At 38.8% G+C, this 23580-nt stretch overlaps 1 protein-coding gene across 1 annotated transcript; it reads right to left on the bottom strand.

Annotated features, from left to right (window-relative positions):
• Window positions 1–833: 833 nt before the first annotated feature.
• NCOA3 (nuclear receptor coactivator 3) lies at window positions 834–22502 on the bottom strand. The gene is made up of 21 exons (XM_010015100.1): window positions 22414–22502; window positions 19992–20164; window positions 19517–19617; window positions 18408–18582; window positions 17653–17841; window positions 17300–17401; window positions 16360–16500; window positions 15021–15168; window positions 13744–14132; window positions 12465–13345; window positions 10909–11044; window positions 9575–9763; window positions 8813–9052; window positions 7402–7528; window positions 5892–6063; window positions 4849–5145; window positions 3619–3723; window positions 2927–3152; window positions 2538–2712; window positions 1854–1995; window positions 834–845 (listed from the first exon to the last, which is right to left on the bottom strand). Exons 1-21 carry the CDS (start codon window positions 22500–22502, stop codon window positions 834–836), a joined length of 4209 nt encoding a protein of 1402 aa, XP_010013402.1.
• Window positions 22503–23580: the final 1078 nt, after the last annotated feature.

Genomic DNA, 23580 nt, shown 5'->3' with positions numbered 1-23580 from the left:
CACAGAAAACATTACATTATGCAGTCTTTTCTAATAATTCTTACGAGATTGTGTTTGAGAAGGAACATGAGTACACCTTACCTTCATATTAAGTCCTTATCAAAGATATTGCATTAATCCATTATATAGTCTTTCATAAAGTGCACTCAGCTGCACATCAATACGTAAATATTAGTCACAATTGTGTTTAAATAATTTAAATTTATTACCCTCTCTTTTTACCCCGTGGCTGCAATGGACAGGATTTTGGATTAGTATGTGCCAATTCATTTTGCACCAATACCTTGCTTGGGAAATCCTGACTCGGGGTAAGAGATTAAAAGCAGCATTTATAATTCAGGAATTAATATAAAAGAGTCAAGGCTAGGAACTACATTCTCTGTCAGATACTGGTACTAGAGAAATCAGAAAATTCTTACCACTGTGACTTCTCCAGGCACTTCTGTCGGCCTGTAGTTGGTGAAAGGGCTGTGGGTCAGTGGCTAGAGAAGGTAACCAGGACTCTACCCATTGTATCTACTAATTCGCCACTGCCAAATTCACAGTTCTAGAGGCAGAGCGCCAAAAATATTTATGACCTTTTTTGCACACCACAATATACAGTAATACAGAGACTGCTTCTACTAAAATGCATTTTTGTCAGGTTGGTTTTGTGTGGGGGGTTCTTTTTTCCCTTGAATGAAGTAACTTACGACATTGTGGTGATAAACAGGAAAACCCACTTGTTTCCATAAGGCCAGGGTTAGTTGCTGTGAAGAATGCGTAGCTTCGCTTTGTACTACTAGTGCATCATTAATACAGCGCATTCTTGTGTGAAGAGGTGGTTCTAAGTGTCAGCAGTATTTCTGTTAAAGAAAAGAAGAAATAATCACCAGAAAATAAAACCCACCTTTGCTGAAAAACAACCCAATGGTCACCATAGTGCATTTTGAAGAGGAAAGTGCTGACAAATTCCAAGCAGAAGAATAGCATTTTAGTGCTCCACTTCGGAGATAAATCTGTAGAGAAAAAATGCTGTCCCAGAACCTCCTAAATGTGTTATTTGGGTACCTTCATTGTGTGACACATGGGGTTGGAAAATCTGGTATTTCACCTTCATTTTCCCCTCTTTATCAAAGGTATTTGTTATATCAAAATCCTCTAATACCTTCCTGATGCCCCAGAAGTCCTCAGATTATTTTGGCTGCTTCCTTAGACAAAATTTCACAAGGTATGTTCTACTCTAAATAAATTCAGCTTATCTCGGTATTACATTGCTCATCCCTTGGCATTTTGTGGGAAGATTACAGCAGAAGTATATTTAGTATTTCAGCTTCCTTTCAGTGACTGTCATTAGCTCATTTTTCCCTTAAATAAGGGGCCTAAATTTTCCATGGTTTCTTCCTATGCGCACACACAATCTTTCCTGAGGAATTTTATGGGTAAGTGCCAGCAGCAGTTTCTACCAAGAGGAGGACACTGCACTACCAAGGTTCTTGGTCTGACTTATGTTCTACAGAGTCTTTTACATCTGCTGAAGATGCTTTTCATAATCTCTGTTTTGTTTTCTGGGGTTTCTCAAGGCTCCAGAAGTATTTAAACATGCTTTGTGTGGTATAAGCCTTGATCCTACTTATGATCCTTCAAAGTCAGCAACTAATCACAGCGTACAGCTTGGGCTCACAGTGGATTTGATTTAAATATTAAAAAATAAAGTACCTCTTGAGACATACAAATGGTAGGTCCACAGATGTAAATACAAAGAGTGTAACTGAGAACAGGATTGTGCCAGAGGAGTGGCTTGAAGCAAATTGTTCTCAATGGGAAGAGATTCATTCAACAGATCCCTTCATCCACCCTTCCATACAGCTTACCTGGTCTGGACCCATAGGCATCCCTGACATGGACATGGTATTAATATTCATCTGTCCCATATGGCCGCTGCTGCCATTCATGTGCATCATGCCATACGCTGCTGGATTGGCCTGATGGCTGAACTGCTGCTGGGGGAAAGAACTGCAGCACAAAAGGACAAATAAATTTACCTTCCAAAAACTTTACACATCAATATATTGCCTTCCCTGCACCCACTCTCAGTGCAGGAAAGACAGAACTATTTCTACATTTGTCTCTGCCTCATACCTCTTGAATGTAGAAACAGAAACTTCCCTCACAAAAGGAATTTTGAATTTTCAGAAACACACACAACTCTGTGTGAGTGCATTTCCTGTTGTAACCACTTCGGAGGCTTCTGTTAGGCTGCACCATCCATTGCAATACTACTTCTGTATTTCCCCAAGTTATTTTTTCATTATTCAAAGACTGAATGTGGTTTCAGTTACAAAGACTGCAGAGGTCCAACATCGTAAATGGACCTACACACGAGACACATTTAATTTCCTAAACCAGAGCAGGCTCAAGGACAATACAGAAACCAGAGATACAATTATTTTTCACCTCTTCCAAATCCTTTTCCTACAAGCTATTTTAACACAGCTTCTACTTTGAACACAATCAAAGACAGTTTTTGAGCTACAGGTTATAAGTGTGCACTTCACCTGCTCCTGGCCATGCTTCCCGACGGCCAGCCCTTCATCTCAGGGGACTGGTACATTGTTGCTGTCTGAGGATGCTGCATCATGGGATTCTGGGAGGGTCCCATTCTTGATGACATCATTGGGTTGGGTGGGCTTGATACTCTGCTAAACGCAGGATCAGGTTGTTGGGTCATCCCTTAAAAAAAAGAAGGACAGACAAGACACTTCAGTTAGCATCACCTAGTATGTCTAGTTTATTTCTTGCAATGATGGGAATGGAAAAGGGAAGTATTTTGTAGGAGTATTTTCCACATTTCAGAATTATCTGCATTTGGGTAATTTGGATTAATAATAAATGAAGAAAGGGAAAAGACAGACAGACAAAAAAACCCTCACAGTAGTACTAGTACCGTAATTAGGTGGATAGGGGAACTGCTGTGGAGGAACTTGAGGCATTGGTGGGCCTGTCAAAGCACTGTCCATGCTTCCTGAGGCAGTCACATTTGGTGGTGGACTGAAGGCCTGAGGTTGCTGTTGCTGCTGCATCATCATTGCCATCCTCTGTTGTCTAAAATGATGACTTATTAGCTCCCTGTTACGCTGAGCCACCATTTGAGCATTAAGAAAACCTTGCTGCTATCCCCCAAAGAAAAGAAAAATCGTATTAGAAAACACTTTTACAAATGAAATCAGGTCAATCAAACCACCTACACACTTCCTAACTCTGAGTCCCAGCATATCCATTACCAGAACAGAAAGTTAAGAAAACCCACAGCCAGTACAAAAAAATCATCAGAGTATCAGTCTGGGCTTTCATTAAGTTGCCATTAGTGCTAAACAAATGACAAAGTACATTAGCTATCACATCCTATATTGAAAAGACTCTTGGCACACTTCATCAGCAGCGTGACCTCATGAACAAAGCCCTGTGAAATTTCAACAAGAGAGGTACAAACCCAACTTTTTAAATTGTACAGGGGAACAAACACAACAAAAAAGGAAAGTTGCACCTTTTCTCATTGTTCCACAAGTTCTAAGCAGACATGTACAAGATGTGTCTATTTAAAAATCACTGTTTCAGACAGTTAGTGTCATTACTTACCTGTGACCCCACCTGTGGCTGCATAACTGGTCTCATCACTGAGGCACCACCACTGACTGGATTTTCCATTTTCATTTCAAGTGCTTGACGGCTCTGATTCATGAACTTGGAGAAAGACATTTTTGCACTGTTAGTTTGAAAATACCAGTATCTGAACAAAGTAATGGCAACTCCCCCCAAACAGTCTTTACAGACCTCTTGAATCCATCAAGTGCAATGGTTAATTTTTACCTTGTTTTATGTACCTGAAGTACCAAACTATTTGGTTAAGCAACTCAAACACACAAAAAGAGAAACCCTCCAAACAGCACAGCACTCACTGGCTTTATTTCTGTCTTCCCTTGAGATTAGCACTCTTTAAGAGTAAATATATAACAGGCTACCTAATTGTTCCAAAACATGTTTGGGGCAGAAGGGAATAACGGCTAGCTTTGCTTGAAATAATAAAATTCAGTCTTCTCTCACCCTCACAAAACCACAAGTGATACAGATTGAATTCCTGTCACAGAACAACCAAGAGAGAGCACAGAATTTCCTAAGGATCAAACATTGCCATTTAATGTCACACAGCACTCTCAGTTTTCCAAGTTTTATTTGTACATTGTATTGGGTATCAGGACTGCATCTTCACATAGGGAAGTCAATGCATGCAGCAATTTTTTAAGCAATACTTTAACCCAGTGTTAAAAGAAAGATCTATTCAGCTGTATCTAGTCTCTCACCTTTCATCCTAAGAAAATACTCTAAAATGACAGCAAATTGATAAATGGAAAGCAAATCCGATTTCAATTAGCCCAAATGATTGGTTAGAAAACACAGTGAAAACAGAAGTAACATCTGATTGACAGGAGAAATGCAGCTGCCCACTTAATGGTACCAGTGAGATTCAGAAAAATTCACTGAATCTGAATGTGGAGATAAAGAGATCATTCAGGGCTGTGTTGTACAAGAGATCTGTAGTAAGTAGCAGTAGTAATGTGTGCTGCAGGCACCAGTCCCCTCTGTAGCTACGGAGGGTGATGAAGGAGGAACAACTGTCCTAATGAAAGTTCTTTCACTCCTACAGCCATTAGGTGCTCAGTGTGAAAGGCACTGTCAAAATGAAAGATCCATCCTTTCAATCACCTGCTGTAATGTCAATTTTCCTACTTGTGAAGCAACACAATGCAGTGTGCACCTGATTCCGTTCCAAAACAAGAAGAAAGTGTAAATGCAGGAGCAAGACTTTACCTGCTGCCCCTGAAGCCTCTGCTGGAGCTGCATGCGGAGCTGCTTTGGGGTATTGGTTCGAGGTCTCATCACGTTTGCTCTAGGATGCATACTTTGGAGTGGAAAATTGCTCTGCTGGCTCATCTGATTCATCACTGAATTAAAGGATGGCTGTTGTCCCTGAATGTTACTAAAACCTCCTGGCATTGCTGCCCCTTGCCCTTGATAGGGCTGACCATACAACGAAGGCTTCTGGTCAATCATAACTGAAGATTCCTGACCTTGAAATGAATCTTGTTTGGGTTCCAAAGCTTGTCCCTTCAACAGATACAAAAGTGTTTTCACTAGCAGTGTATTTTTAAAGTAGGAATTCCTAACGAAACAATAAAGCTAACATAGCATACAACCAGCAATAGTTTCTTGGGTAGAACACAGCACGGACAGATAACTATTGGTTCTGTCTTCAGACAAGTGAAAAATTATTAATAATAATTAATTAAAATCAGTTCTGCTGCACACTGCCTACAAAGGCATATTCAAGCCCTTCCACACTCTTAAACTGCTAGTTGTACAAATGACAGTGTGATTTTGTGGTTTTTAGCAAGTTCCAAATTATTCACAGAATTTCTTTTCCTTATCTGCTAGCCATGCAAATTCAAGGACTGGAGGAGATGGAAGTGTCCTACTCCCTAACACATCACTGCCAGTCAAATAATTAAAAATCCAAGCTCAGCTGACAACAGCTTACTAACGAAACCCAACACAATTTTCTGCTTATAGAATTATGATAATTCACACCCAAAAAACCACCCTATACACAAGGCATATTACAATAAACTGAGATGTCATTTTATGTTTTTGTAATGCACAAGAAAGATAATCAATACTGAGCTTCTCCAATGAAAATCACTACTCAGTGTAGATGCTTCCAAAGGCAGGTTTAGGTAAATCAAGACAAAGAAGCAAGAAGACAGAGCGAGTGAGGAGGCCTTCTTCACTTTCTTTTCAAGTAACAAAATAATATGGGGTTACAAAATAAATGGCCAACATCTCTGTTTACTTACTTGGTTTACGAGATCAGGAATTCCTAAAGCTCTGTCAATTTCTTCCAGTCCCGTGACATCTGTGTTACTCAGCAAGGTGTGCAGCTGATCCAGAAGCGCCCTTTCATCATTCTGGCCTTCCATATTTGGTGCTGGACATAAGAGGTCATCCAAAGAGTTTCTAACCAATTGTCTACAAACACAAAAACATTCCAGCCATTATGGACTATAAAAGCATATACATAGTGTTTATACAATAATTGCCCTGGAGATGATTAAGTACTGTAATCGCCCAGAAGAGTGAAGTAAGATTTAAGAACGTAAGTTCCTAATTTAGGTCCTAGAACATCCAGTCAACCACCATATATCCTTGAGCACACACAAATTATGTTTTCTCCTGGCTTCTGCATGTGCCACAGGGACACAATTTCAGATTTTCCCTATTCTTTTCTCCACACCTGCCCACAAGAGGACTGACTGATTTTGTTAGCAATGCCTTTTGCGGAGCTGGGTTAAAAGATAGCCAGTGTCACAGGGATTTTTTTACAGAAGCAGGTAGTGACAGGACAAGGGGGAATGGTTTTAAACTGACAGAGGGGGATTTAGATTAGATATTAGGAAGAAGTTCTTCACTGTGAGGTTGGTGAGACGCTGGCACAGGTTGCCCAGAGAAGCTGTGGCTTCCCCACTGTCGTGGTTTAAACCCAGCTGATAACTCAGAACCACACAGCCGCTCGCTCACTACCCCCCCCCACCGCGCTTCCTGAGGGATGGGGAGGAGAACTGAAAGAATGTAACTCCCACAGGTTGAGATAAGAGCACTCCAGTAACTAAGGTATAATACAAACCACTGCTGCTACCAATAATAATGATAAGGGAAATAACAAGGGGAGAGAGAGGATACAATTGCTCACCACCCGCCGACCGATACCCAGCCCGACCCGAGCAGCGATCTGGGCCTTCCGGGTAACTCCCCCCAGTTTATATACTGGGCATGACGTGCTGTGGTATGGAATACCCCTTTGGCCAGTCTGGGTCAGGTGTCCTGTCTCTGCTTCCTCCCAGCTTCCCAGGCCCCTCCTCACTGGCAGAGCATGAGACTGAAACGTCCTTGATTGGAGTAAACATTACTTAGCAACAGCTCAAAACATCGGTGTTATCAGCGTTGTTCTCAGGCTAAAGTCAAAACCACAGCAATGCACCAGCTACTAAGGAGAAAAATGACTGCTGTAGCTGAACCCAGGACACCCCTGGCAGTGTTCAAGGCCATGAAGGATGGGGCTTTGAGAAACCTTGTCTAGCTGAAGGTGTCCCTGCCCATGGCAGGAGGTTGGAACTAGATGAGCTTTAAGATCCCTTCCAACCAAAACCAGTCTGTGATTCTATGATTCACAGCAGCAGCAGAAATGGAAACAGATTCTGACTCCAATCTGTTATCTCCACTGTACATGCTACTTTCCCACCCCAGGTCTTAAATTCTGACAGTGAACAGTTGTATTTAAACTTGTCTTAAAACCCTTCCCAGTTCTACCTGTTTTGTGAACCCCGTGACACTTGCTCCATGGACAGCATATTGTCGGGCCATGTTCCTGGTTGGTTAGATGGTCCTGGCTGTCCATATGGATTCCCCCCCATGCCAATGTTCATCTCATTTGGCCCTGTGAGATAAAACATTTGTGTGGGTTTTAAAAACAAAAGGTGTCATCTTGCTCTCCCAGTGTTCACAAAGCACTGTGATGAATGATCACACAAACTGTCAAGCAGCTTCACAAGCTTTCCTTTAGCATGTTTTCAAGTGTATACATACTAAACTCACACTTAAGATAATTTCAGAAGTATTTAGACCACAGATTTAAATATGACAGTAATCTAAAGCTGCTACCCTGTTAGAGCAGAATCCTTAAGCCTTTAAATAGGAACTTGATAGATACAGCAACTTTACATCCAAAGAAAATGAGGTTTCTGGCCAATGAAATCTGGGCACTAGCAAATATACATTGTCATAGTGACATCAACATTTGGCATTTTAAATTCCAGAATAGAGAAAATTGAAAGAATCACAAGGAACATAACATTTTGCTCTTCGGTAGTATGGTCTTCCTGCCACGTAGTCAAACAGCACTACCTGGGAGAGTTTGTCATCCCATTATTTCCCAATACTTGGAAGAATCTCCAAGCAATAACGACTTCTGGGAAGCAAAGTTAAAGAACTCTTAGTCAGAACTGCACAAATTTATTCCTGATTTAGCTTTGTGTCCATCTGTCACATTGAAATAGTATTTAGACCACAGATAAGAGAAATGGTACCAGCCCTGGTAGCTTTCTGTGATAAAAGCAGAAAAAAGGAATGCCACCCTCCATTTCGGCCCTTTTGGGTCATGCTGGCATTGGCACATTAGACATGACAACTTCAGCTCCAGGCTAGACTGTTGGTAAAACGATAAAACAGGAAAAAAACACAGACTGTAAGAGTCTCTTCATATTTTAGACATGCAGCTTATTTTCTCCCATTAAACGTGACTATTTAAAAGAGAACCTGTATTTCAGTGTGGGCTTATATGAAATCTGGATACTCCATGTGAGAAGAATTTTGAAATACTTAAGAAAAAGCTTTAAAACCCCTGATTACCATGAAGTTAACATCAAAAAAAACCACAATCTGTATCAAGCAAAATAAATCAGAATCCTAGTATCTTCAAATATAATCACAGATGGCATCAGTTATCTGTGTATAAAATACACAGATATCACCAGAAAAAACCAAAAAGTACACCAAAAAGTCATCAAATGTCCCAGTCAGGGAACAAGAACAGTCTTTACCTCATAGGCCTTTGGCTGAAAAGCTACTGTTCTCCCCAGACCAAACAGATTCAGATGCTGGATGCTTATGATGAAACTAGTGAGACTCTGCTAAGTAGGACCATACAACATGAGGAACTTACTCATGTGAATCATTTGCTGCTGCAGCATTGGTCTTGTGCCAGGCACACTGTTGGAGCGAACAGGCAGCCCCGGCATAGAGCCGCCCACCGCAGGTCTGGGAAGGGCTGCACTGAACTCGGGTGCCGCTCTCAGCATCGGAGCAGAATTTGTAGGGTCCAATCTGTTCACCTTTGAGTTTGGCAAACCCCAGTCTCCTGACTGATGCTGATTCATTACTACATTCCTGTTGGGAGCACTTACTGTAATGAAGAGCAGAAAATACAATACTTTTCAACTACAATACATTAACATGCTTTGGATTTAGATCTATTTTTAGGGGGGTTGGTTTTGTTTTACCAACAAGGACACCTGCCAACAACAGAGCAATTCACAGAACTCCTACAGAAGAACCTAAAACTTACCCTGCCAAGTTCTAAAGCATCAAACAATTGCATTAATCTCTTGTAAAATATTAATGACTGTCATTGTGACCTGTTCTTGCCTTCTATATATCAAAAAGGTATGTTAAATACAAAACTCAAAATAGTATAAAATAATTTAACTACTAAGTAAAGTACTGGTAATAATACACAGATAGTGGACAGTTCTTAAAATTTTAGCTAGGGATAATAATTTAAAAGTATTTATATGCTTATGGTAAAATTATCATTCTTTAACATTAAGGTTTCTTTTGACCAACATTTTTATTATAATCCTGCAACATTTTTTACATAACAGCTTCTTCCTTTACAACGAGATCTATTTGTACACAAGCAACAAACCCATATTTGCTCCAAAATTTTCCTGGTTTTCCATCATTCTTGGACTTCCACCCATCAAGTTCTGCTTTTGTAACATGGAGAATGCATTGATGTTCCTCACTGGAGCGCTGGAGCCCACAGGGCTGTCTAAAGACACGGCTCTGCTGAAAGGTGGGCGGGTGGTCTGCATAGCCTGGGGACTCCTCATACCTGTTAAAGTAGTAAAAAAAAAAAAATGCATGCAACTGTATGTTTTGAATAGAAAGTACCATTAATAACTTAAATAAGTCTGATCCATTTATGGGCACAGGTATTTGACCTTAAAAAAGCCAGGAAGAGCTGTTCTGGTGATGTTCTTACTATGCAAATGATACTCTGAGTACATAGTTAGAACCTTTTACAGGAAAAGCCAAATGCAGTTCCCTTTGGCCCTAGACATAAAAAAGTGCATTTTAAGTTCTGTAACAAACCATGTTTTTAACATTTTGAAACACACTAGTACTACAGACTCCTTGAGAAAGAGACAGAGAGAAAAACAGCTATAGATACCAGTGGGCTGCCCAGCCTTTAGATAACACAGGCAAAGACAGGAACAAGTCAAACGTTTCTGTCTGGAACAGGCTGAATCCAGACATAACATGTCCCTGAGCAGTGTCCTACATGGACTAATTAACCCAGAAATCACCCTGCTCCACAGCCAAAAGCATCAGTGGCTTTATGTGTTCATGTACCTGTTTTCACTTTTTTCATTATCCATGTTTCACCTCCTTAGGTTACCTCAGCAATCTACTGCCCTATTCAATCAAGAGACAACCAACATTATAAAAGGAAGAAACAACTGCAGTGATGCTGCTCTGTTGGCAAGATTATCTTTCCCTCCTACTCAGCTTCCTACTAAGAAAGGACATTCCTCTCAATGTTGAGGAGGAATACTCATTAGAATTTACAGGCCACAAGTGTTTTCGCATAGAATAAGTGGGAAATCAACAGCTTGCCACCAGTCCCATATTATTTCCCTAGTCATCTATAAAGGACCAAGAATTCTCAATTTATAACTCAAAAAATGTTTATCCTAATGTCTTTGAGAAATCTATGTCAGGCAAACTCAGAAAAAACATAAAACAAGGAACTGAAGTTAACATTACTCATTGTGTCCACAGTAGATGAGTGCTTCAAGACAGCTAATAGTGTACGTAATAGCCTATGAAGCATAATTAGCCTTTTTGCATTACATTTGTCCTTGAAGATACAGGAGATCAAGAAAGTACTCCTTAAGGATTTGAGGATGCATTATGTTTACATCAGGTAAGAAGAAAATTCTGAATTTAAACCCAAAGTGATATTAAATTCCTTACCCAATGGGGCATTTCCTTGAAATAAGGCTTGCTTTGTTCCAAGGTTAGTTCCATTTGCAGACATGGCATTATTGTAAAACTCTGAACTAGTCAGATCACCTAGAATTGCATCCAAATTATCCAAGTCTCCATTCATCTGAAAAGATGCAGTAAAATACCAAGGTTATTCACCATCATGTGCCGTATCCTTCAGCTCTTATTTAGCTCCTTGCTAATCTTAAAAGATAACTGCGAGACGAGTGTTCCAGTTCAATGACAGTACCTTGAGCTGCCTCACAGTTTCCAGAGAACTTCAGATATCATTTAGCTACATTTTTAAGAGTATTTTGCTTGGTTGATTTTGAGAATTAGGAGAAACTGGAGGTACACATAAATAAAACAAAAAGGCACCTCTGAATATAAACAGTTCAATCATCACAAATTACAAAGATAAAATCTCTGATGGGTGTAAACAATGTCACAAACGTGTACTGTTACAGAAGAATAACTGCACATAGAGTGGATTTGTTTTGTCATTGAACAAGCTTCTCTGAATATGTTAATTTTAGATCTCAAGAGCAAGGACTGAAACTATGCATCGGGTATGATTACAGACTTGTTAGTGACTTTTCCATTAGTGGTACTCAATAAATGCTATAAGGTGTTTCATTTGTAGTCAGCCATTAGCTAATATAAAAATTGTGCAGTAATTTTTTATTTGCATAGTTATTACTGACTTGGGAAATCCAAGTTCTAAGATACCTGCATGTTTTCAGTAAACTTTGCATTACTGACCAGTATTATTTACTTTGAAGCTGTTCCAAATGTTGACTTAGGAACTAAACACATAGAATTATTATATACACATTATAATTTGAAGAACAGCTGTGCCTAGCAAGTGTATTGCTGCTTTTGGGAGAGTTGTTCCATGGTGATACCATTTGCTATATCGTGACATTTCTTAGAATTGCAACTCTAGAAATACTGAAACAAATAAATACACATGTATTTACCTGGATGCTGAATATGTATGTATTTGGAACAACATTTTCCCTTACTTAAGGAAAAAAATAAAAAAAAGAGAGCTAAAACCAATGAATGAACTTAAACTAATCTATGGCTATTTTAAGTATTACACATTTTTGTTTTGTGTATTACACATTATTGTATGTTCAAAATGAAATCATGTTTTACCTTTTGCTACTGCATTGCCTACTGATTACAGAGGCAGTTACAGCTCCATGTCCTAATAAGCCATGAAAATAAACATGTGCTATGTGAAATAGCAGGTGTTAAAGATCTGATTTTAGGGAATAATTTGTAAATATATGCTAACTTAGTTGTACTATAACTTAAAGACAACATTAGTCCAGGACTTCAGTAGGGCACATTTGGTTATAAACATACCCTGTGCTTTTTCAGTTACAATCAAACCAGAGTGTGTAGTTTCACACCATTTCCACATAACTTTCTTAGAAATGTTTACACACACTTACTAAAGTGTTCTGTATTTATCCATTCACTGTAAAAAGAAAATACTGATTTGTTCAGTGCCCTCATTTTACATTATACTGTACCTCCTCCACTGGTTCTGCTTTTATTTTTGTCTCTTTTTCTTGACTAGAAGTAGGAATTGTAGAACTACTGCATTGTCCCATTTTATTATCCACATTTTCTACTTTAGGCTTCAACTCCTTGGAAAGCGGGTCCTTAACATCATCTTTATCTAACAGGTATCTTAGTAAAGCATTGTTTTCCTTCTTCTTTGGACTCAGTTGCTCCTGTTTGACAGTGCCTTCTCCACAGGGGGCTGTATTACTAGTATCATGATACGTGTCTTTACCAGTAGCTTCAGCTGTGATCTTGGCTACCTCTGCAGGAGAATTACCATTCTGCAACAGTTTATGCAAAATCCGATGCTTCTCTTGCAGGAGGGACCCATGCATGTTTGAGGAGGAAGATACCCCTCCAGATGTTGATGAGGAAACTCCTGAAGGACTGGTAACACTCGTAGAAGATTCTTTGCAATTCGAGTCTAAAGGGGAGTTTGATGCTGCAGAATGTCCTCTTTCCTCTGAGGAGCAAGTGAGCAGCTGAAGCAGTTTTTTATGCCCTTTGCTTTCAGATGGTCCTCTTTGACTTTCAGATGCCTCCAGATTTCCCTCTTTACTATCTTTTTCACTAAGGAGATCCCTGCTGTTTGACTGGCAGATGGAACTTTCCACTTGGTTTTGTTCACAATACAAACCAGAAGGGCTTTTGGAGTCCTGGGTACTTGTTTTACTTTGCTGAGCTATGCTCATGTTTGGGGAATTATCCAGTTTTGGACCCGGTGAAGACAGTGTTGATAAAAGAGAATTTCCAACACCCTCACTAATGGCTTGAAGAGCGCTAAGAGAACTGCTGGAGAAAGTGCTGGTGCCGGTGTTGCTGGCAGATCCCATTGGAGAGTGCATACCTGTATCACATGACAGAGATCATACTTATTAGACTACAGTAAGTTCTGTATCTACTTTTCCCTTGGATTACATATGACTGCCACACTGAGTTAATTATTGCCCAGAGAAGTTGTGGCTGCCCCATCCCTGGAGGTGTTCAAGGCCAGGTTGGACAGGCCTTTGAGCAACCTGGTCCTGTAGAAGGTGACCCTGTCCATGGCTGGGGGTTAGAACTGGACAAGCTTTAAGGTCCCTTCCAACCCAAACCATTCTGTGATATTATAATTCTAAAATAATTTTTTACCTTGGCATTAGTTATACACGGTCATATAGAACTGTCAAAAAGGATGAAAGATGGAATTCAGATAAAAGTGAGAAAGGGAGATTAATAAAAGAGCTTATAGCAAAAATAAAATACCTGTAACTGGAGAAAACTGGTTTGAACTCATTTTTGGACTCCCTCGATTCCTAGGAGATATCATTAGATTCTGTTGGTTGGAAGTCAAACCAGGACTACCATGTGGTGGGCTACTAATATTTAAGCCATAACTGTTGTTCTGATAAGCCGAGGACTGCATTCCCGGTCCAGAGTTCCCAGGCGCCATATTACCAGGGCCTCCATATCGAGCGCTGCTGAGCTGACCCACGGCACTGGGATCTCCCATACCATAGCTCCTGTTCTGCACTGGCATGCCTTGACCAGGTGACATGTTCATAAGACCACCAACAGAACTTGTGTTTCCAGCCACAGGCGTTCTGACATTTTGCCCAACTGAATTAGGATTCGGCCGATATCCATTTTGTTCTCTGCAAGTTTAACAACACCCCCAGAAATCCCAAGAAAACAAATTAAAACCTTATATGGAATCAACTGCTACAAAGACAGAAAACACTGTTAAATAATTTTCCAGATATTTTTTCAAAAAGAGCAGTGAGAATTCAAGCTTCCACAGAAGCAGAACTAAGCCATTTTTTATTCATTACACAAGTGCTTGGTCCTTCAGGTGATTTGAGTTACAAGTACATACAGTATCACTCCTTCAAAAGGCTTTCATCAACAGCCATTAGTCAGGTTTATCGATTTAAACATCTTCCTTCTACTCCCTTCCTGTGTCAAGGCATGACACCATTCTACTGTGCACACTAATGATGCCCTGAACAATCTCAGCTACTCAATTTTTCAGCGTCTGGAGGCACTTTAATGCCAGAAGCAGACAGATTCCCTCCAGAGTAGCATTTCAATTATTCTTGCAATCAACAAGAATAGGTCACATGAAGTGCTATTTAAGGTACATTTAACTTTGAGTCATCAATGATGCATCTGAAGGGGTTTTGTTGTCTTTTTAATTGGTCTGCAATTAAATAGAGTAAGATAAAGCATCTAACTGAGCACTTCTGTTTTCAGTGTTTCATCATTATAAATGTTAACCCAAAAGAATAATGAAGACATAACACAGGCTCCACGGAAGTACTGAGGAAAAGCCTCTCTTTGACCGTGACTGTTTCTGCCACACAGTTAAGTTGGAGTGTCAGGGTGTTAAGGTGACATTTATTTGTATGCTATGGAACTCTGCTTCCCAAGTTATTCCCCTTCTGCTTGAGTTTTCATCAGATAGAGTATTTTGTATCTTCAAGGTCAGGTATGTTTTTAAAAGCTATGACACTTAAACGACAAAGAGATAGCACTGATTTCACCTTTGAAGAAAGTGGGTAGAGACAAATCCATGGCGGTCGTTAGTTACAGGATTTCGAAACAGTTTACTCTTTGTCTGTGCTGTCACTATAGTGCCATCAGCTAAAGAAAACCGATACAGTGGTGTTTCAGCATGACCTTGTGTGTAAGCTGCAAAGGAAATACACAAATAGAGTTCATGTTTTAAAACCCAAGAATTATTAATATGCACTCTACAGATTTTTTAACACAGTAACTTTCAGCAAAATACAGCAAAAAATACACAAATCTTCAGCAAGGTTTACTCAATCTTGCTGAAGATGTAATAAATAAGAAATAATTAAAAAGACACACTCAAGACAGATACTCAGGAAAAAAAAAACAAGTATTCCATGTTTTCTCCTAAATTAGGAGAGGAAAGATAAAAGCAAACAAGATTATTTTGATGCTGCAGTATATTGTGCTCAGCGTGCCCAGCACAAGAAGTTCTACATTTGTTAACACACTTCCAAGGCTAGCTCAGTGTGTTTCCATGGCTTCTCCTTGGGAAAGTATTTTTAAGTTTAAAACTTTTATCTTATTGAAAAAAATGTGGAAACTATTGCTTTTAATCTGAGCTCCAAATTTCTGATTAATTTAGGGCTTATTTAATCAGATAAATTGAAGAACCTCCAATGGAATGGAAACTCCATTTTTTGCCAGTAGAAGTTTCTCTTTATTTAATATCCCCTCTACTTGAATTACTTTGTGAATCCTTCAAAAGGATCACAGACCAGAGTACTGTGAGAACATCATCTTTCTTACTGAAGACACTGGTTGTACTTCACTTTATCTATGAAGGTTATCAGATTAGCATTACAAAATACATAACTCTGGAACATTGACTGTATTTTGAACCCTTGTGTCTTGAATAAGAAAAAGGCATCAAGACAGCTGTTACCAGTTTTTGTGAGCTATCCTTTAGCAAAAGAAAGAATTAATTAAAATAAACTAATGTTAAACAAAACTACCATCTTAGGGATAATTAGGGATTAGATGTTATTACAGAAGCATAGCTGTCACTGTCGTCGTTATATGCATCTGTGGAAAAACAGCTTATTTCAGGCTCCCAGATCATGTATCTGGTATTTTCCATGATAATTATCCATAGAGACACATAAGAAAAACAAAATAACTTTCACCAGAATTCCTATTTCTCAAGAGGACATCCGCCCTCAGCTGGCAAATACGAGCCACAGAAATTAACATGATCAAAAAAATATGGAAAAAGAGAACACAGACAGATACAGCATTTTTGTTTTGCAGAAAAAATGCAGGCGCAAGGAGCAGCAGTACAACCAAACACTGCAAACAGATCTTCACCTTCATGGTAGTGGCGTTTGTTTGACCATGACTGTCCATCATTATGGCACAGGAACCTCTGAATACACCTACGGATTATATCTTCAAAGCCAGGTCTCATGGAAGACCGCAGTGAGTTTGTATCAATGTTGACAAGTTTGCCTGTAACAGGAAAGAAAATACACACACATTAAACACCTTATGACTACGCCAATCCTTTTGTATAAATGTGGTATGTTTCAGAAGGCTCCAATTCCACCATTTTAATTGTTCATGAGCCAAACACCAAATCTTGATTATGCAGAAGTTACACTTACAGATTACCTGCCATATGAGAATATGATTGATGATGCTAGTTAAAACATCAATATTCAAAGGGATTTAGAGGAAGTTAAGCAGCCACAGGCTAAGCCAGAGTTTTAGAAAACAGTAGCTTTAGTGTCTGGTTACAGGCACCCGAAGGATGCATACACAGTAAGATTTTCAAAAATCCTCACCAACTACGTCCACAAATGAATGTCAATAAACACTAACTGGCATCTGAAAAAGCCCCATCTAGATTATATTATTTCAATTTAAACAGCATAAACCACTTTAAATATTAACTCATGCGCTGTATAAAAATACAAGCATTCTAAAGAACTTTCATTAGCTTCGGTTATGATTTAAAATATTTCTTACGTGTAAAGAAAAGCATAATGACCACCATTTCAAATGCTGCCAAGTTAACACACAAGCAATGCTTTGTACCAAGCAGCCAAATAATAGCATGCTAGCACAGAGACAGAAAATGTGTCCCACTACAACATGGTATGTTGCAAAAAGCAGGCAAGAATTCTCAGTCCAAATTCTGCTAGTTACTTCAGATACACAATTCATTGACATACGTGATTTACTTGCAACAAGAGCACATGGATAAAAACAGATGCCTTCCTACCTTCATCTTTGGTATATTTCTTACCTGAAAGATCATGTCTTGTAATAAAGCTCTCTGGATTTGCTGGAAACACCCTTTCTGCAGTTGTGATACGACGTGCCACACAAATCATACAGGACTGCAAATCTGTTTTAAAAAAGAATGTTTCCTCTTTCATTTCTTTCTTGGTTTCTTTGATTAAAGCATCTACTAAAACAGCTGATGTGTCCTTCATTGTTAAAATGGAAGTATATGCAATCAGGACTGAAGTTTTTGCATTCTATTGCTACTTACATAAAAACGGGTTGCAGAAGCTACAGATTTCACAACACAACAAGTACCAAAAAGCTTCACTCAAAGATTTCTTTTGTGCATATTGATTCCATAAAATATCCTACCTTCCCCCTCTTCCATCATAGCTCTTGGCTGAGATAAAGCAAAACACTGCATTGTTTCGTATCTTTGACGTATGTCCTGGTGGCTGCCTACATCTTCCAAAAGATCATGAGAGGTTTTCACCATCATTCGGCAATTGAAGGTATGACTCTTCTGTCTAGGTGTTTCACTGGTCCAAGCAACTCCATTAACTTCAAAGAATACAGTAAGAATTTATACAGATATTCAGATAAAATCATTTCATAACTGACTTTTCTTAATTTAGATACCTTGCTCCTAGATTAGAGAGATTAAAGACTATCTTAAGATGCTTTCTTAATATACCATCAGTTTTATACCTTGGAATAAAACAGTAATATTGAGAACAAAGTAAAAAACCCTCTTTCCCCTTAAATGACATTTTCAGTTCCTTGAAGAAGAGCTGAAAAGTCATTCACATATTTACAAAACAGGCAGTTCCTTCAGCTAGTCTTGTGGCATTAGGAAATATGTTCCTTTAGTAACCTTGGTTTAAGTTACAGGGTTTACCTGTAACTTAAAGGTAATTGCAAAGGCTAACGTACAGCATGAATTTCCAGCACATTTATTTCTGGCAGTATCCTTTAGTAAGACGACCATAATATTTTTCAAGATTAACATATTTCTATATTCAAATATTCTTGTTTTGAAAGTTACTTGTTTTGAAAGGTTCTTCTTTTTTTCTCCAATTGTTTTCAAACAGCCTAGTAACAGTGTAGTAAAAGTCAACTTTTATTACCTGAAGATTTAGGCAAGTTTTTAAGAAAGTCCTTCCGGTCCTCTTCATGCAAGATACCATAGACACTTGTATTAACCAAATCTTCTTGTTTGTATTGCAGATACTGTGTGACGTTTTCTGACACAAATACTATGTTCCCATCTCGATTTACAACAAACAGGAAACCATCCAATGCCTAAATATTAACATGACAACATACCATATAAGACACACCACCTAATTCTGAGCCTCATTTAGTTTAAAAGCTACGTAGGTGATAAATGAGAAATTGCAATACATGCAATTCTTTCCAAAGGTTGAGCAGAAGTTCAAATTTTTTTTCTCTGAGGAAAATTGTGTCCAGTAAAGAACAATTTCAATATTAAAAATTAACCTGTTCATTTGTTATTCCACTGGGCTCTTTCACAGTGATAACCAGCCTTCTTGTTTCATTCTTGCTTTATTTGAACACAAGATAACGAATCTGTAACATTATTTCAATAACTGGCAAATTGAAACAAGAAGAAATTCAGTAGAAAGAAGTAGCAAGACATGAACATGGAGACATTTCCACCAGTGACTGACAAGATAAGAGGGCCTGTGTAAAACAATTAAGTTTCAGAAGTGCTTTTTAATGGACATTGGGGTTGGTTTTCTAGTCACAAAGCAAAAGTATCTGCTATGTACCTTTGTTTACAGTTATTCTGATGTTATTTTACTTGATGTCAACATTTGCTTAAAATGCTACACAATTCAGAAACACAAACCCCAATACACATCACAAACCTCTAGCCTTTGCAAACCCTCATAATACCTATCCCCCCAAAAAGGCAACATATTCCTTGTATTACTAAGCACTGCTTTAGTAGTAATTTGACAATGACTGCTGGAGAAAGTAAAGCACAAGAACATGAGAAGCAGCCAAATGCTATTCTTCTCTTTCCTTCTACAGAGAATTTCAGCAAAGTTAAGAAAACATGATAGTTTTTATTCCTGACCCTTCAATCACAGTTCTGCATAGTTGTTGCATACTATTTATTACTATAGGATTGCAGGCTTTATTGTAATATTTTCACCTGCCTTAAATATCTGTTTCCATGGGAATTTACTAGGGCCTAATTTGTACTTACCTGTAATAAAAGAGGTCCCAGTGAGTCCTTATCAATAACTCCTTGACCCGTAGAAGATACATCAGCTTTCTGAACATCATCATCATTAGAAACTGCTTTTCCTGAAACCCAAAAGACACATTTCACTAAAGCAACATTTCACATGAAGAGCACATTTTAGTATTACAAGCCAGGTTCCAGGAAGCGTGTGAACAAAGACAACAACAAAACCACAATCCACAAATGAGAGAGGAGTTCTCATATATTGTGAGTTACTTAAGACTAGAAAAAAGTTTTAGAGCCACAATTCCCAATAAAAAATGATGCTGAATACTTATTTAAACAGAAAATTATTTAAGACATATTAGAGGTCTGGTTCAAGTTAAAGTCTGAAGACTTTCTCAGTTACATGCTATGGTAAAATCACTACTGTTGCTTTGGACAAGGAACCACAAGAAAACTAAATTATTTATTTTGGCTTAGAAGGGAGTTGTACCTTGCTCTTTTATCTGTCGAATCTGTCTCACGGTTTCTTTTAAAATAGCACATTTGTCTGGTTTGACATTGAAATTGTCAATGTCACTCAAATTAGCAGATATGAGTTCAGCCAGTTCTTCAATGTATTTGCTTTCCTGCTCACGCCGACGCTTCTCACCACTGCAGGTCAGGCTAGGAACCAAAAACATCATTTCAGGTATTGACATACCAACACATACAAAAGCTGCACTCACTCTGTAAACTTTAATATACTTCATGTAACACCTACCTACATAAGCTTAGGTAGTAGTTATTCTTCCAATAAACATAAATCTTAAGGGGGTGCGTGTGCATTTTGTTACACTGTTGACTGGGGTTTGTGTTTGAGGTTTTCTTTAAAGAATTTTAAGTACCAGTTTATCTTCAGGGGATGTGAGAAAAAGCTATTCATCCATAAAATCCCTTTGTGATTACTCTATCATCAAATTTAATGAAAACAGCAATTCCCTGTTCTAAAATTCTAACACTCATACAGAAAGTATATTTTAACCTTCAAAGTCACTTCAGATTTGTTTATAATTTATTAAATGAAATAGAATTTTAACATTCTTGGTTTACTCGTAATGAGATGACAAGATTACTACAGAAGGTGATACCTCAGAGATTTTTAGGCATCGGGACAAAAATGCAGTCTCAACATCCAAGAAAAGCAGAATCCCAGACAACCTACTCTTGCTGGATAAAGTCTCTCTCTGAAATCCCTTTTCCTACATAGGTTAATGTGCTGAGAAAAGAAACTATCTACAGCCTAAATCAACAGAGAGAACAGTGTCATACACAGAGTATGCCAAGAGTAGGAGAATGAGAACTCAGGAGAAAGGGACAAAAATGGGCACACTGAGGGAAGCAAAAAAGAATGACTATTCTTTGAGAAGAAACCAAGTGAAAGATCTAGGGAAGTATGGATGGACCAATAGTGGAGAAAACAAATACATGACAAAGCAGGGGCTTGAACAATTAAAAAAGCTTATGAGGGGTGACAACCTGAAAAACTGAATTCCTGTATGGACAGACAGACACTGGAGAAAGAGCAATTGGAATGAAGGACACTCACAAAGAGACATGGGATAACAGTGGGACAATCTGAGGACCTCATACATGGTGTGTTGCATGATGGAGGTAATAAACATGGGACAGTGAGGACATATGTGGAAAAGATAAATATGAGTACACATGATGCATGGTATTTGGTGAATCTGGAGAGGTTAATACTCTGTGGGAACAAGAACATGAAAGGGTAACATCAACAATGAAGTTGAAGGGGGACAGAAAACAGAGTCCCTCGGATAACAGTCTCTGACAGAGATGACTGAGGGTGTCGTGGTTTAAGCCCAGCCGGTAACTCAGAATCACACAGCCGCTCGCTCACTCCCCACTTTCTTCCCCCCCTGCTCCCAGAGGGATGGGGAGGAGAACTGAAAGAATGTAACTCCCACAGGTTGAGATAAGAGCACTCCAGTAACTAAGGTATAATACAAACCACTGCTGCTACCAATAATAATGATAAGGGAAATAACAAGGGGAGAGAGAGGATACAATTGCTCACCACCCGCCGACCGATACCCAGCCCGACCCGAGCAGCGATCTGGGCCTTCCGGGTAACTCCCCCCAGTTTATATACTGGGCATGACGTGCTGTGGTATGGAATACCCCTTTGGCCAGTCTGGGTCAGGTGTCCTGTCTCTGCTTCCTCCCAGCTTCCCAGGCCCCTCCTCACTGGCAGAGCGTGAGACTGAAGCGTCCTTGATCAGAGTAAGCATTACTTAGCAACAGCTCAAAACATCGGTGTGTTATCAGCGTGGTTCTCAGGCTGAAGCTGAAAACACAGCACTGCACCAGCTACTAAGGAGAAAAATGACTGCTGTAGCTGAACCCAGGACAGAGGGGCAGGAAGACAGCACAGAATGCCAAAATATCAGAGGAACTTGCAAAGAACTAGTCTGGAGAAATGGAAGTTAAAAAAAACAAAAGCTCAGTCTACTGCAGTGTGCTGTGCTGACCATAACCACCTGAAATGAAGTAACTTGAGGTTACTGCTAAGTATTCAGTCACCAGACAGAAGATGCTGCCTTTGACATTTTTGTGAAGCAAGAGTTTTTTCTTCTTTTGCCTTGTGACCACAACTTCAAACAGCGATTCCTCATATGCTCACCCTATCAGGATTTCCACAAAAGTCTGATTCTAGAGCGGAGTTCATCAGGGTTGGCATATCTGTACCTAATAGTAAAGCTGTGTATCTTAACAACAGAAACTGGCCTAGAGCATTTTTCAACTGAATGAAATGAATAGTTAGAATTTACTCTAAATTGCAAAGAAAACTTGAAAATTATTTTTTTAAAAACTCATTTAAGGAAAAGGAGAAAAGTCTTATATCCACCTACCTTGCACCTGGTGTATCACAAGGTAATGGCTTGCGCTTCCTTGACTCATTAGTCAAGCTATCCAAGGAGTTTTCTCCTAATCCACTCATCTTGACCATGCATCAGCAACTAAAAGCAATAAAATAAGAAATGTGAATGAACCTCTCAAAATAATAATTCAAAATGCAGAGAACTGATCTGGATAAATCACTTAATCAGCTTTATGAGTATTTTTACTTGAAATCAATATACCTCTTTACTATTAAAAAAAAATTTGGTTACTGTTTTTTACAGCTCTACTTTGCATTTTGCCAAAACAGAGGTTTACAAATCTTTATATCAATGTAAGCAAAAATAAATGTAAAAAATGCATTTTATTTGATTCCAAGATGCTTACAATTTTGCATCATAGTATTGGGACCACTCCATAGCTCAAATTTGTCTGAAAATAAAAACCATTCTCAGTGTTTCAGTATTTGTTTAGATAACTTGAAAAGAAAGTGGTTCCTTAATATGTTATGTCAAAATGTAGTTTAATACTAAGGATGAAGCTAGATACCATTAAAGAAAAGGGCAAGCAATACTCTTAAGGTAATGATAAATGGGTGACCAGAACACTGAAAATGCAGAAGTGTTGAATAAAATTTCCTTTCCTGTGTGCTCCCTTTTTCTCTTCAGGTAATCTAACCACTGCAGCCACAGATATTTGACATCCTTAGGAATAAATCAGAGGGCTTAAAGGATTTTCACACCTCACTCAGTATAAAGCCAGCAGATTACTGTTACCATCTCTAGCTCCACAGGTTACTACAGTCTTAACTTCATGTCTCCTGCTAAACCTTCTAAAACATTTCCCTAAAACCTTGAGGACAAGGCAAGCAAAGACTTCAGAACTCTTTCAACTCTATTGCTTCTGCAGCAAAGATTGGGCCATAACCGAATGAAATAATAGGTTACTTGTGTTAAAGTCAGGTATGTTAAGCAGCCTGGGGAACTATATATCCATGACACTCACCTCCACTCACTCCCAAGAGGAAAGAGGAACACAACCACAGAGGAGACAACTATACCAGATCCTGCTATGCTGCAATCAACAACATGCTGAGGGAGGAAAACAACTTTGTAATGGATTTATGCTATTTATATAGCCAGAGTATTTTAGAACATAATTAGAAACACAAAATGACC

This window comes from Nestor notabilis, unplaced genomic scaffold (assembly GCF_000696875.1).
Source record: "Nestor notabilis isolate BGI_N333 unplaced genomic scaffold, ASM69687v1 scaffold5275, whole genome shotgun sequence".
NCBI classification, from domain to species: domain Eukaryota; kingdom Metazoa; phylum Chordata; class Aves; order Psittaciformes; family Psittacidae; genus Nestor; species Nestor notabilis.
This window is presented reverse-complemented; position numbering and strand designations above follow the sequence as displayed.